Source organism: Branchiostoma belcheri, unplaced genomic scaffold (genome assembly GCF_001625305.1).
Source record: "Branchiostoma belcheri isolate BF01 breed outbred unplaced genomic scaffold, Haploidv18h27 scaffold44, whole genome shotgun sequence".
Classification (NCBI taxonomy): Eukaryota; Metazoa; Chordata; class Leptocardii; order Amphioxiformes; family Branchiostomatidae; genus Branchiostoma; species Branchiostoma belcheri.
Genome location: NW_017804065.1, coordinates 381,588 through 396,333, shown reverse-complemented (window position 1 = coordinate 396,333; position 14,746 = coordinate 381,588). Strand labels below are relative to the sequence as shown.

General features: G+C 39.5%; 1 protein-coding gene across 1 annotated transcript in view; it reads right to left on the bottom strand.

The window, feature by feature from the left end:
- Positions 1–14,746, bottom strand: part of LOC109478408 (fidgetin-like protein 1) — a 98,452-nt gene that overhangs the window by 11,698 nt on the left and 72,008 nt on the right. Inside the window, exons 8-10 of the mRNA XM_019779936.1 lie at positions 8,177–8,265; positions 4,993–5,094; positions 227–384 (exon numbers count right to left, since the gene is read on the bottom strand). Of these exons, the coding sequence (XP_019635495.1) occupies positions 227–384; positions 4,993–5,094; positions 8,177–8,265 (349 nt within the window). The remainder of the gene's footprint in view (positions 1–226; positions 385–4,992; positions 5,095–8,176; positions 8,266–14,746) is intronic.

Sequence of the window (14,746 nt, the reverse complement as noted above, 5' to 3'; positions counted from 1 at the left end):
CACCGAGAGCTCCGAACACTCCCATCCCAGGTCAGCAGTTGTCGTTACCGAACCGTCAGCGTCTTTCCGTGCCTACCGAGGACTTTCCCCGCGTATCGCTTGCTGCCGAAGACAGGAAGCAGCACCAAGGACAGGCCATTTATTGTCACCTTGGTGATCAACTTGTCAAAAAAACAAAGACAAACCCAGAGAGTACTATTACTCCGGCCATCAACACATCACCCACCCATCATCGCTGGAATCCTCCTTGTTCAGCACAGGTGGCACAAATTTGCTAGAAGGCCCTCTGGGCCGTGCACCCAAGGATTTCTTCACAGCTCCGTAGGAAGACGCAGTCGGTGTGGGCATCTTTGAGCGCCCATACTTTTTTTGGTTGTTGATTGCCTGTAGGGAAAGAAGAAGGAGAGTTAGTAAAATAGCACTTTTTGGGAAAGAAAAATTATGTTACTAATAATACATTCACAATGTCACAACCCATGCACTTTTCAGTGGGACAATATCTCAAATATGCCTCAACCAGAACTGGTAAGGACCATACTTTTCAATGACATTACTTCAAATTCTTTTTGTTTGGCTGCCTAGTGGCCTACTCGTGTGCTTTTTTTTTGGTGGGGAGGGGTTTGGCTAAATTATCCTTTTCTATCACTTTTTATAATGTTACTGCTTATAAAAATGAAACCAAAACACATGACTGTCCCCTGCCAATGTGTATACAGTATGTGTGTGTGCAATCAGCACAAACTTCCAACTCCCTAATCAGGAGAATACATGTAGTATAACCTTGGAAGAACAGAGCTTACCCCGATCCCTTTATGGGAACTTTTGTTTTTCCATACATACACCAGTGGGACTGTGAAAGAGCCAGCAAATTACATCCTTGAGGGGACAACAGTAAATGGACTGGAGTAGATGGGCTGCTCATAAACCTGATGCTGTAAGTGTTTTGCATGGTGAGCAAATTGCAAGACACTTTTGATATGGGTGCAGCTGAATGTTTATACCTCTATGATTCTGTGAGAGTGAACTCAAACTGGTTTAGCTACTAGTAAAGGAACCCAATGAGCAGTTGTCTACTCTTCCAATGGTCGAGAAAGAAACACAGACTAAAGAAAAAATGTACCGAATACAGATTCATTGTACGGTGAAATTACCCTTGCTCTTTTCGACAGGTACCACAGTGGACCATCCTAAGAACTGTGACTCTTTCCAACAGTATGCAAATGCACTCGAGTGAGTGACAAAAGGATTCAAACTCACAACCTCTAAGTCCAGAGGCAGGGTCACTTACCCCTGGACTGCATGCTACTACATACATGTGCTGGAATAAACAACCAGGTACATGTAATACTGGGGGTTTAAATCCTGCAGACCCTACATTCTACAGTGTCAGTTTCTTTAGAGGCATCATTAATTGAAGTGAGCACACATGCTCCGTGCAACAGAACCACTTGAAAAATCACCTACGTCGAAGTTCAAAAGTACTGGCCACTTCAGCTGCGCAACCCACAACTTGAGTACCTGCATGCCAAGGGAATCCAGCAGGGGCACCCTGAATTATACAAGTGATTATAGCAATAATAAAAGGCTAGCACGGTTAACCTTACTGGGCTGTCGGATGCATTATCTGGTCGCTGTTATCGGAGGCACGACGCTGGGGATAGCGACATTTTATGGACTTTATTCCCGCGGGTGATGAACACAGTGGGTCTTCCATAGAGAAGTTTTAACAATAAGTGTGATGGATTCCCCGGGCACCTGACATTTTTAAATCCTACAAGAAAAGTGCAAAAGGCTTCAAGTGTGCCTTCAACACTATTGGCATGCCAATAAAAGTCCTTTCCAAACATTTTTCCCAAGAACGACTTTGACTAAAAAAACATATCAGTAGACGAACACTTGGATTTTCCTCAAACCATAACTTGTAGATAAATATACGAAATCATAATTGTAAGCAAGATGGACTTCAAGAAGGAAAAAAAAAATTCTCATAATTTTCAATTCAATCCATGCCATGTTCTAATGCACCCAGAACACACAGTTTTAGTCTAAAAGTTGGGTTCCTCTTAAAAATTACAGGTGCTTACCGACTGTTGGTTAAGCAGAATTATTTTTGAAGTAAGGGATGACATTTTAAACCAAACCAAAGATCTCCGGATATCAATTACTGGTAGTATTTAAAACCTTGCATGGCAACTGTGTTGGTACTGACATTTGCACCTAGGCAATTTTTCTAAAAATTTTTGTATGGAGAATTTATAGATAGGTAGCCTTTATTGTAAATTCATGCCCTATGGGGCTAAGTGCTGGGATACAAATACAGAATTTGAAGAGGTAGTGAAGTACATTATATTGACAAGAATTCTGATACATATTTTTGGCCTCTTCTGGTCTCTCAATGATTTTGAATATATAGGTTGACATGGGTTTGATGTTAACATAGACTTGTCAAATAATGCATATATATATGTACTAGTAAGAAATATGAACTAACTTATACATCTAAAATGAGGAGACTTTCCTACAACACAACTAAAAAAAAGATGTCTATCCCTACTAATAGTTACTATATAAACTACAACCTACAATAAAGTGGACTTCATCTTCTTTATAAGCACATGTAGTGCGACAGAATCCTTTCAAGTTCTTTGCCTTACAAATCAACTTGACGTTAAGCCCTGGGAGAGCTTGTTTATCTCTCCCTCCCAATTAGAAGTGCTCCTGACCTGGCTGTGTAATGGTGGTTTCTGCCGCTGGTTGCAAAGTGCAAGTCTTCCTAATTGTGTGCAGTTTGCTTGTCTGAAGCATGTGAGTGTGTGGGCAGCCTGGAGGCAGTGCACACAGGATGTGGAATATATCAAAGCAATCTAATCAGGTAAGCTAGGTCTATTTCTGGGACAGCAGCAGCCAACAGCGAGCATAAAAAGGGACGGCAAGAATACACTGTAAGTCTGCAACTTTTTGTAGCATTTTTAGTTCTGGTGCAGCGGAAGTACATGTAGACTAAGTTATCTTTTCTAAGACTTAAGACAAGGGGCACAGGAATGTTTGACTTCACTAACACACAATGTTACTTTTTATACTTAAGATATGTCTTTTGGGCTCTCGAAATTAGTCGAATGTTGGTTTAATACTTGCTACAGTATTTCAGTTTTTAGCAAACACTGTTTCCTGGACAAATGTATTGTGGAATATTGGTTAATACAGCACTGTACAAATATTTGAGTTTTTGTTAAACACTGTTGAAGTTGATTTTTCTTGCCTCAGATGTTCCCAGACTTTTCCTCAGTAGACAATTAACCACTTGACAAATGTCTCCCCATGCAGAAGTCTCCTATCTCTGCGGAATCAAGCGACAGCCATCTCATACATAGCACATGTCACTGCCACTCTTCCTGCACACACTGGCAGATTCCCCTCCAGCATCCCTCCCACCCCATCTCTTCAGCTGAGTCAGACGGAATATCAGCGGCCTGGGCTCTCCCTGCTGTCCCCGCAGGGCACACAGCGACTCGCGAGTCCTTATCCGCAAAACTTCCCCGCTTGTCGACATGACAGGGCGGGTGATCTCGTGGTGATTAACGGATCCAGCCCGCCAATTCCTCAAACAATAAAAGAGGAACTGAAGAGTCAGCGATAAATCTCGCTGGGGATCTGAGACTTGCCTTCCTAGCTTGATCTATCCCAGTAAAAACTACCTTGAATGTAATTCTTTTACGCTGCATTAGAATATAAAAGCTTACATTTTATTTCTTTGCTATTGCCCTGAGCCTATATCTCACTGGAGATAAGAGAGACTTGCTTTCCAAGCTTGATCTATCCCTGTAAAATCTATGGAATTTTTTTAGCTGTATTTCTCCTGAATCAGAATTCAAAAGCCTGCATTTTATTTCTTTGCCATTACTAAAGCCTGCCTAAGGCCCCAGGGTATTATTTTATCTGATTTTGAAATCCCAATACCTAAATGTCCTTTGTGAAAAACCCTGGTCCTTTGAAGGATAGGGAATTGTTTTCCCCCCCATAATTTTATTGCCCATAAAGTATTGAAGGACGTCTCAATCATGGACGGGTGATATACATTTATGTTGGATTTAGTATGTTTTGCTCAAATCTAGGGAAAATGTTTGAAGGCTATAGGACTTAAGCATGGATTATCTCTTGTGTTACAGTAAATGCTTCTTAAAAGTCATGCTAGACATGTTGACTCCTAGTAGATCACTCCAGATAACTGCTTGGGTTCCTTAACATTAACATGACATTTGTAGATACTTGTAGGCTTGGCATTTATGTATATATACTTGTATGGATTAACATATTTAAAAGCATAGTAGTTCTAAGGTAACTAAATGTGACTCAATTTTGCTATACATACACATGTAAACATGACTGTATTCCAAGTAAAAATCTGTGATGACATTTGTCTGTGATAGCATGGCATTGAAACAAATTGTAAATGTAATCACAGCAACTTGCTCCAGCTTCAATAGTCCATGGGCCAGGGCCCAAAATTTCACATACCTTGGTATAGGCCCATCTGGGTGGGCAAATTCTTGTGATTTTGACAAGTACAACAAATATATGTGGTATACATTTGATATGATAGCCATTCTGGTAGTATATCTGCTGTCAGCCTTCAAATGAGTCACCCTCTAAATAAACCTGTAGTTTCTTGCTTAAAAAAGGAGGAGGGGCAAAAAAATTACACACTAATAATTTATATTTTGAAAATTTGAATATGATTAATTGGGTGGATTGTGGGGTTGTGAGTATGCTTGTGGTGACAGGGTAAGTTGACAGTATGTGAGTGGGAGAAGATTGACAGGTAGAATGACAGGATGTAAAAGGTTAGACACAGGAAACAGGGTAAATGTGAAGGTCTCTGAACCAGGCAAGGGCCAGCAGGAATCATTGGAGAATTCAGGGAGGCAAGAGTTGCATACTTCTCTTAAGTGTGAAATCTTTGCTGTCTTGTGGTTTAAGTGAGCCGTGTCTTACCAGTTGTTCCCTGGCTGTGCAGAAGTTCATGGAGGCCGGGTCTTCCGTACTGCCTGACTCCTCCATACAATCTCTCCTGTTGGGATCAGCCATGTTCCCTCCCTGATAAACAAGCAAACAAACAAACAAGCAAATAAGTTAGATCAACTGACGTTTGGTGTTATTCTCAAGAACAACATGCAAGAAAGAAACAATCCCTTTGCAATGTATTATCTAATGTAGATTCAAGGCTTTTGATACAGACCTTGATTGACGATTAATAAACAGCTTTCTAATTGTAAATTGACTCTGTGGGTAACTCTGTTGCATGTGCTATAAACTGTTAGCACCTTGTATTCTTTTGTCACTCGGACACAATACAAGTTACAGTGTATCCTTATCATCTTAGTGTCAAGCAAATCTGCATATGTATGGGAAGCCATACAAAATGTGTATATGCTATTGGCAGGGTTGCCTAACTGACCATGACACTCACAGTACACTTAGTATTGGTACTAAAAAAACAGAAAAGAGTGTGCTCTTTTTCCATGAATGGAATATAATACTTTTTAAAGAAATGAAGATGATTTTCTTTTGCACCATGCTGTAGAAAAAGTCTATCGACATAGAACACCTCCAAACAAACTTTCCTCACAAACACACATTGTTTAACAGCCTGGTCTATCTGTCTCCTTCCTGCTAATTGCCTAATTACAGAGGCCTTCATTAGTTAGATTGTCAGCCCCTGGTGTATCACGTTTATTGCTGCGTGTCTCATCACTGAACAGATTACATGAGATGACTCCTCCGAGAGGACTGTTCCATTAGGAAATGTAAAGTAGGGGGCTGGTTTACTACTGGGACAATTACATTCTGAAAATTTTGAAGAAAATGACAATATTGGATCATTATTGTATGCTATTACTATTACTGCTTAGACTAGTACCACTGAGCAAATTACGCTCTGAACATTTTGGAGGAAGATACTAGTTGCTGTTGTTTTTTTTCATTGTAGTAAAACATGCTTAAATGTATAAAAGCATTTAATGTCAACTTCTGTAACTCCGCTGGGTACTCTAAAACCACATTAAAACGGTGTTATCGAGACCTTCTCAAGAATATCTCAAGAGTGCATACCTTGGGATTACTGATGCTGCATTAGTACAGCTTTTTAAATTCACCATTTTAAAGTGACTGTGTTAGACTCTAGGGTACCAAAGTGGGTTTGTGAGAGTTGACGTAACCAGCTGCAGCCTTTGGAGATATTCTTTACTGTAAAATCCAATATTCATCACTAGATGATGCTTGGGTGAGGGTACATGTAGGTGGCATGTACATCTACCAAGCAAATGTTCAAAGATATACTTCAGATTGAATATGGCTATATGGCATGCTGTGGGCAACACTTTCCTAAGTCAAAATCTGGAGTCTGCATGTAGCAGAATGCTTGTTAAGAAGAAGCAAGAGCCTCATACATACTGAGAATTGGGTACTAGTTAGGTGTCTTGTCTCCAGTTATTTCAGCATGACGAACTTCACTTTTATTCAAGGCTTTGATCCATTTAGCATGAAAACAACAAGAGACAAGCTGCGGCAATCCACAATTACTCAATTACCCCGATCATCTACCCGGTTACGTACACTGAAAGCTGTTTAGTGGGCTGATTGACAGGGAAATTGCTGCTAGGTGTGGAAAGACGGAACTCTAACTGGAAATCTATGCTGTTTCTCTCCTCGTTACAGCAGGCCAGCAATGGGAACTGACAATCATTCTGGGTTGAAGAAGGCTCTTTTGATAGTGTAACAACAGTATAACAAGCCAGGGGTGAAATGATGCAGAAAATGATCTGTGTAGTGCTGCAAGGTAGTTACCTCCATCACCACCTCTGCTGCCAGCAGGAAAGATTAATTATCCCAAAGTCACTCCAATTACCAGCGTTTAAACTTTAATTGCCTCTCTGGAGTGTTACATTGCCTGGAGGTATGACCATACGGCGCAAGAACTACCATCTTCACCGCGTGGGGGAAAAGGCAGCTCTGGAGCATACTCTCTGATCAGAGGTTAGGCTTGTTTTCAGACGTTTTTTCCCCCAGCTTTTTTAAAGGTTTTGTTGGGCTTTCCATCCATTGTACTAAAAGAAAAGCCGACAAAATATAAAGCCAGACAAACGTTGAAAAAAGCTTATAAAAACACCCGAAAACAGGCCTAACCTCTGCTGGGAGAGTACTGAAGCCTGCATGATTAGGGATGTGCAATCTTGTGTGCTTGTTTTATTATGTCTGACAGGCTTCCTCAAAAGGGCAAGTTTAAAGCCCGGTAGCCCAAGTGCAGTTGTTATGAATTGCTATCATAGCTGGACAAGAGGAGGGATTTCTGATTATACCAGCTCCCAGGAGGCCAGACATTCTTTCTTAGCCTGGTCACTCCCATATCTTCCTTTAAGAATTGCAAGAACCAAGAAATCAAATAATTCCTATATGCAAGAAGTGCAGATGACACTAGTGTGGTAGCCTAGTACCAAGTTGGCAACTACACTCAAGAGTAAAGGCTACCGCAATAGTGCTTCTACAACTAACTAGTTTCACTTTTACAATTACACTCATGGCTACCTCACAAGTGTTACTAATCTAAAAGTACACAGAAGGTTACCACATGACAATTATTTTTCCATTTTTGGCATTTTCTTATCATGTTGCTCATCTCTTGTTTTTTCTTGAATATGGTGAATATCAATGCGTGCACCGAGGTCATCCATAAAATTTACTTGGCGCGGCCTAATCTTGTAACAATCCAATTACGACAGGTGTTCCAGGCACAGGTCTAATGAGACCATTTCTTTTGGTCTGTGCCTCCGCCTATAAAACTACACAAGACAGCCAGCAGGCATTCCCTCATTGAACCGTGGGTACCGCAGCGATTCTTCTCAACCTCTGACGTTTTGTCGGCAGGACTTTCTCATCTCCAAAGTTTTAATGGTCTGGTTAGTGTCAGAAAGATTTTGTTTCTTGAAGATTTGACCATATCCAAGAGACTGGGCATGACACTTGTTTGGGGGTCTAGTTTGACTTTAGGAACTCAGTTTCTCTTGATATTCTTCCTCCTTTATATTGTCTGTAAATTGGGTAATGCTTGGACAGTCTACAGTACGTTAACTGGTCACAGTTCATAGGTTGGACTGTGCACACACACATGAAGGTGTCATACCTCTCTTGGGTTATATCTGCATGAGGATGTGCCTCCATACTGGTTCCCATGGTTTCCGTACGGGTAGCTCCCATAGTTGTTCTGATCACCTGCAAGGTTCAAATAAAACAAAAAAAGTGTCAACTGAGAGATACATTTGATATTTGGAGTAGAAAAGTACTGTGATTCATAATAGAGATCTAAAATGCATTTTTAACTCAGACTGCCACTATACTAAAACTTTTTAGAAATGTATACATTCTGTTGAAGTTATATGTTTAGTATATTCGTAGGCATATACTATGTATTATGTTCCTATTGGTCATTGTACCTGAAATGAAGAAATTCAATCAATCAATCAATAAAGCATTATACATGTATTGCCATAAAGCACAGGTTCCATGGCTAAAAAAGTTGTGTATTCAATTACCATCTTGAGTTCTATCAGGCTCAGCTAACATGGCTAACTGCTTCCTCATATTGTAGTTTCTGAAACAATTATGCTTAACCCCATAACCAATATACAGCTGGTAGCCAAACGAATACTATACTATTTAGTCTTCAGCATCCTAAAGGTTAAGTAAAGGAGTTTGTTTCTGTTTTTCCCATTTTAAATTTGTCTGAATTGACTGAATTTTATACACCTTAATGAAAATGTGCTCGTATGTTAAGTATCAGGGAAATTAAAAGAATGCCTTTGACAAGGAAATCGATGAGGGACGGTCCTTGGAGGACAAGATGTGATGATTGTTTCTTCATCTCTTTTGTTCGCCCATCTCTATCTTATTAATTCTCCGAGATGGAGTGGATTGGTTTACGACATGATGGACGGTCCTGGAATGATCCTTAGAATAAAGAGTCAGACCAGAATCAGGGCTCCAAACTCATTTTGGGGAATAGGTACCCTGGTGCACCTGATCTGAAAGTGTATAGGTGCACAGAAAAAAATTGGGTAAACAACAACTGTTATAGAATTTCAGCAAAATCTAATTAATAACCTTACTGCCTCTTGTCAGAGCTTGTCTCAACATTCTCTATATATAGCCAACTTGAAAATCTTTAACAAGTAATACAACAAATGTTTCATTATTTTTTGCTGAAAGCTGAAAGTCAAGAATATTCTGTATACCATGTGTGTAATACTAATAGTACCTAACAAAACACAAACATCCATATAGATGCACTAGTGCACTCAGTCAGAAATTAGGTGCACAGCTCGAATTTTGGGCGCACAAAAGTAACCCTTCATAATCCAACACAATGTATAGGTGCAGTCAAAAATTAATTACACACATGTTTGGGTGCACAAAAGTGCCCAGTATTTCCAGCCCTATGGACAATCCTGGAATAATCCTTAAAATAAAAGAAGCTATAAAAAAAAACATCATCTGCAGCCAGACCGGAGCATTTCCCAGGTGGCCAATCAGAAGTGGCGATCTGCCGCACGCAGGACGGACAACAAAGGGCCCCATCAAAGGCCCTCCTCCCGAATGATTCATAAAAATAGCGCAAAGTCTGTATGAAAAACATTAAAAAGAAATTAACACTGAGCGTGTCCTATTCAAACAGGACTTAACTTCCCCCAAATGGCAATTTAATGTCCTCCCCGGGGTTTAATTCGGTGGTCTCGCCAACAGAAACAGTCCATTTCACATAAACATGCACATAATATCTTTAATTACGCAGGCCTGCCAAGGCTCCTTGGGGGTTAACCCATTCCACTATCATAAAAACAATCCTACTTCTTTCAGTTGGGATAGGAATATTCAAAACTGCTTAATGCCAAAATACTTAGCCAAAAACTACTTTGAATTTGCTACGTGATGACTGGAAAGTCAATTATACTTCAAGTAAACTTCCTGCCCAAATCTGTTTGGGTTTGGCCATGTTCCTGATAGTGCAGTGGACCTAAACATTGCATCATGCAAAGGTACAGGTCCTGTACCTATACATGAACTATCTTACAAAGTAACCTGTGGTCTTCAAGGATGACAGAAATAATAATCTATATATGGTAGTTAACCAAACTGTTTTTTTAGACTTCAGGTACCTTATGCAGAGAAGCCATACTTTGAGATGCTCTCAAATCAAAGAGTTTGCTGATTTCAACGACAATAAAATGTTGTCATCTTTATCTAGACAGATTCTGAAACCTTTGACCTCCTGCCTGTCAATCTTCTCAACACATGTGCTGTCAACCGTCAAACACACAAACCCACAGCTCAGCCACCCAAAACAATACATACCGGTAATAGAACAACAGAAGTAATAGAACAAGGTGGACAAATGCAAAACCATATCACCAGCAGCAAAACATACTCTCTAGTTGCCTTTCTCTGCCTTTCCTACGCATTGTTCAGAAGAAAATAAAGTTGCAAAGACATGATCATGCAGACTTCAATGGTCCTCTGTACGGGGTTTTATAATAAATAATAGAAGAAGAAAACTGTTGCATTCTCTAAGAAGCACCAGAAGCAGCAGTAAAGGAGGGATGCAGAATGCCATGGAGCAATCCTTCAATGACATGATAGAATGGAGGAATGCAGCGGACTGCACGTTTTCTAATCCAGTGGGATACAGGGGGCAATATCTCACACTTAGGGCAAGATGAACTTAAAGTGCTGGGCAACAGCTACTGAAAGTTTTAAAAAAGGTTAAACAAAATTTCTGTGTAGTTTCTCATACATAGATGTAATGATATGGACGCAACTGGTACTTAACATTTCCTTCAAAAGGCCTAATATCTTAATAAATAAACTTTTAAGTAAGATTAAAAAATATCTTCACAATTTACAACTTTAACTTTTAAGTTGAAGAGTTGTCAAAAATTTCAAAATGAAATCAAATGAACTTCATTGATGGTTTTCTTACGATTTTTTTTTTCTCAGCAAGAGACATTTGGTTTAAGTGTAACTCTGGTGTCTTCCCTATTGGGAACTCAAACTGAGCTGAATCTCCAAGTCCATTTCTGATCACCAGGGAAGCGCACCACAAGCTATCCCCCAAGGAAATCCAACCCCAGCCACCCACTAGTAGTACAGACCTCAACTTCATCTAAACCAGCTGACTTTGAAGTCTTCAACATGTTAACTCCGATTATGTGGTGCTGCAATAATGGGGATTGAGACTCTACAACTGAGTGCACCAAGGCTCTGTTTTCATGGTTTTCCAGTTTAACATATTTTCTAAGCCGAGAACCAACAGATTAAATTAGTGTAGCCTTATGCCAATATTATTAACATGCATGCAGTGATCAAAACTACGACATTCCAACAGAGGGACATTCCCACAGAGGATATCTGTGCCGTGAATTTTGAAGTCTCCATCACGTGTTACCCAAGGTCTGCGCTAATACAAACCATGTTCAGGGATGCACAGTCAGACACACGCATGCCTGCGTGTCCTTGTACCCCAAACCATGTATCATCAGCTTGTAAATTGCCACAGAAAGTATGCACACATTTTCCTGTGTTCCAGTGGTTAGCAGCCATGCCTGTGGACCAAAGGTTGGGAGTTCGAATCCTGGCTGTCCTTGTTCACGCTACTGTAAAGGGTCACAGTCCTTAAGTCCACTGTTTGTTGTGCTTCTTAAAAAGATCTGTAAAAGTCTCCGGTACACTATCTGACTCATTTTAAACCAGTATGGACATCAGTATCCTTTGTTGAAAGATCCTTTCTTATTAAACTTAAAAAGTTAAAGATATATCAATATGTATAATGATCCTGACTGCTACAAACTAAATGTCAGATTGTGTTGAGTTTCTTTCAATAAACCAATCATCATCATCATCACCATCATCAATCTGCATAATGATATTTCCTGTGAACTGTTTCTCTATTAGTCTCTCTATTCCACACCTGGTGTAAGATGACTTTTGATGTTCTGGAATTCACATTGTAACTGCAACTGACCAATTAAGCCATCTTGAATCGTGAATAAACGTGTCAGAAAAAGTATGGTATATCCCCCCATGAACTTGTGGTACACCCCCGCTAGACATTTCAGTAAACTTGTGCTTAAGATATGGACCAGTGGATGTACAAGTTATGACAAGACCGAGGCACTTTATTCCACGCAGCAAAACTGCCATTCCACCAACATGTCTTCTCATAACTCACCGCAGCAGGGAACACAAAAATAGTCACAGTCATGGATACACAGTCATTACCCTTCCTGTTTAGGAACAAGAAATGATGCCCCAAAATATGAGGCAAGTCCAACCATATTGTTTGCCAGGCATGTGCAACTTTTTGTGTGATGAAAATTGTACAAATGTACACTAACAAAACAATCTTTCTAAAAGTTGTTTTGGTAAAAAAAAATGTGGTAAAAATTAGAGAAGTCAATTTTTCAATTGATATTACAGAAGAACTTTTCAGTTGATCATTTTTGATGTAAAATTACTTTGGACAGTCTTTTACTGATTTTCTTCTCTACTCTCTCCTGAAATTGCATCATTAACTAGTCAATAAACGATGCAGCCAACTCATCAACATGGTATAGACTTTATTCAAAAACTTTGATAGGTTGCTAGTGAACCAGAAAACGGTAAGTCAATTGTATTCAAGGCCAGAAACACCCATTTTGGTTTGCTTGGAAAAGCTGATCTGCATGACAAATCCTTTACTTGACACTACCAAATCCAGAACGGGTGAATAAGCACTGGCCACGGGTTTTTTTGCGCGAATCTGCGTACTTTTGGGTGATTTCCATTGTTCTCAATAAAAATCACCCATTTGTTGTTTTCTTTGCAATGGGTGAAATTTTGTGCATTATGACCAGATTATGCAAGGAATGGGTGAATTTTCCGGTGTTTACTTTGCACCCGATTACAATGGAAAATTCACCCAGATTCACCCATTTGATTGGACACCTCTGGTAATAGGTGTCATAAACTGCACAGGCACATGCCTCATAATGTCGCAGTGCTGACTGGCAGTTTTTGAGTGGGTAGTGGATTTTGAAGATTTGTTACTAGTATCTAGTCGGTTGAAAATCACCACAACTCCAAAGTACATGTAAACACATGTTAACAGCAAAGTGGAAGAACCTCCATGGTTGAAATGAAATTAATTTGTATAATGGCAAGAATGTCCAAAAATTTACAAGCTTTATTACCACCCTGTGTTGCCTTGAATTCTGTGTTCTTTGCATAGATTGATCTACACATAGGATGTTCAACCCTATGATTCATTATAGTATGAACCAAACACTGACCCGGGGCGATATCCCTTTGATACATTTTTCAGTCAAGTGGAGTTTACAATCTTATGATGGAGCCTGATTCATTGCCAATGTCTTGAAATTCAATTTGTGTCGTATACCACATAAGAATCGCAACATGAGTTAGGTTACTCCCAAATCATGTGTTAAAAATTGCCAAAAATTGTACTCTGTATTATAAATTGCCAAATAATATGATTTTCACTTTGAAAATCCTCATCAAAACGTTCACCACTTTTGGAGAAGCTGTAATTTATTCATATTGTCATGCAGGTCAAGGTGCAAAAGGCTATTGTTCCTGTATGCAAATTCAACATCCCAATGACAACATATATGAAAGGCTATTGTTCCTGTATGCAAATTCAACATTCAAATGACAACATTATGAATGGTCCTGTAGCAGCATTTCATTATGTACCCCCAAAGTCAAACACAATTGTCAACAGTGAAAGACTTGCAAACTTATCTTACAATTTCAAAACCGCGATTGAAATGAAATCAATTTATATGAATGTCGGAAGACTCAAGACCATTACCAACTCGGCCCAGTCAACTTGGCCCCAAGTCAACTTTTTGAAGTGGTTTCCACCAAGAAGGTTTAAAATCTTGTATTTTACCTTCTTGTTCCCGTGTATTGCTGCAGCCAGACACATATTCCTCATACTAGTAACAGCCATGGGATTGGCACATGTCCGGAAAGGTAGGTAACTACGTAGTGAACAACGAGTGCCAGCACACTGCCACTAGCGGTCAGCTCAATATTCAACCCATGAAAAACAGCCAGCGTACTTAGCACTAGTAAATTGCTGTTTGTTTTACAATGGGTGAAACCTTGAATTCACCCGGAATTCACCCTTTTGTCATATAGGTGCAATTTTCATTTTCACCCAGTATATTTACATGGAAACAATAGCAAATGGCACCTTGGAAATTCACCCAGATTCCCAGAAAAGTACGCAGATTTACGCAAAAAAACCCATAGCCAGTGCTTTTTCACCCATTCTGGATTTGGTAGTGTGAGTGGGTACAGCAGAGAATGTGCACCTTCTTTTCTAACTGATAAACAGTAACTGATGTAATATGAACTCTTTGCAACAAAATGTGCCTGCAGTTCCAATGGAGGGTGCTGGGAGCAAAACCTACACTACAGTGAAATTTTCAAATCCCGCTCAAATCCCATGTAGTCTATGTACATATTGTCTCTCATTGCATCAAGTTGCAAAATAGATTTGTACTTTTGTTTTAAAATTTAAAGTAAGGGTAAGTGGGGGTACCTCATGTAAAACTTTTTGAAGCAATATACTTTATTCCTTTTTTCTATGTATAATGTACTCAATAGTTTGTAGTAGAATTTATGTTTAATTTCC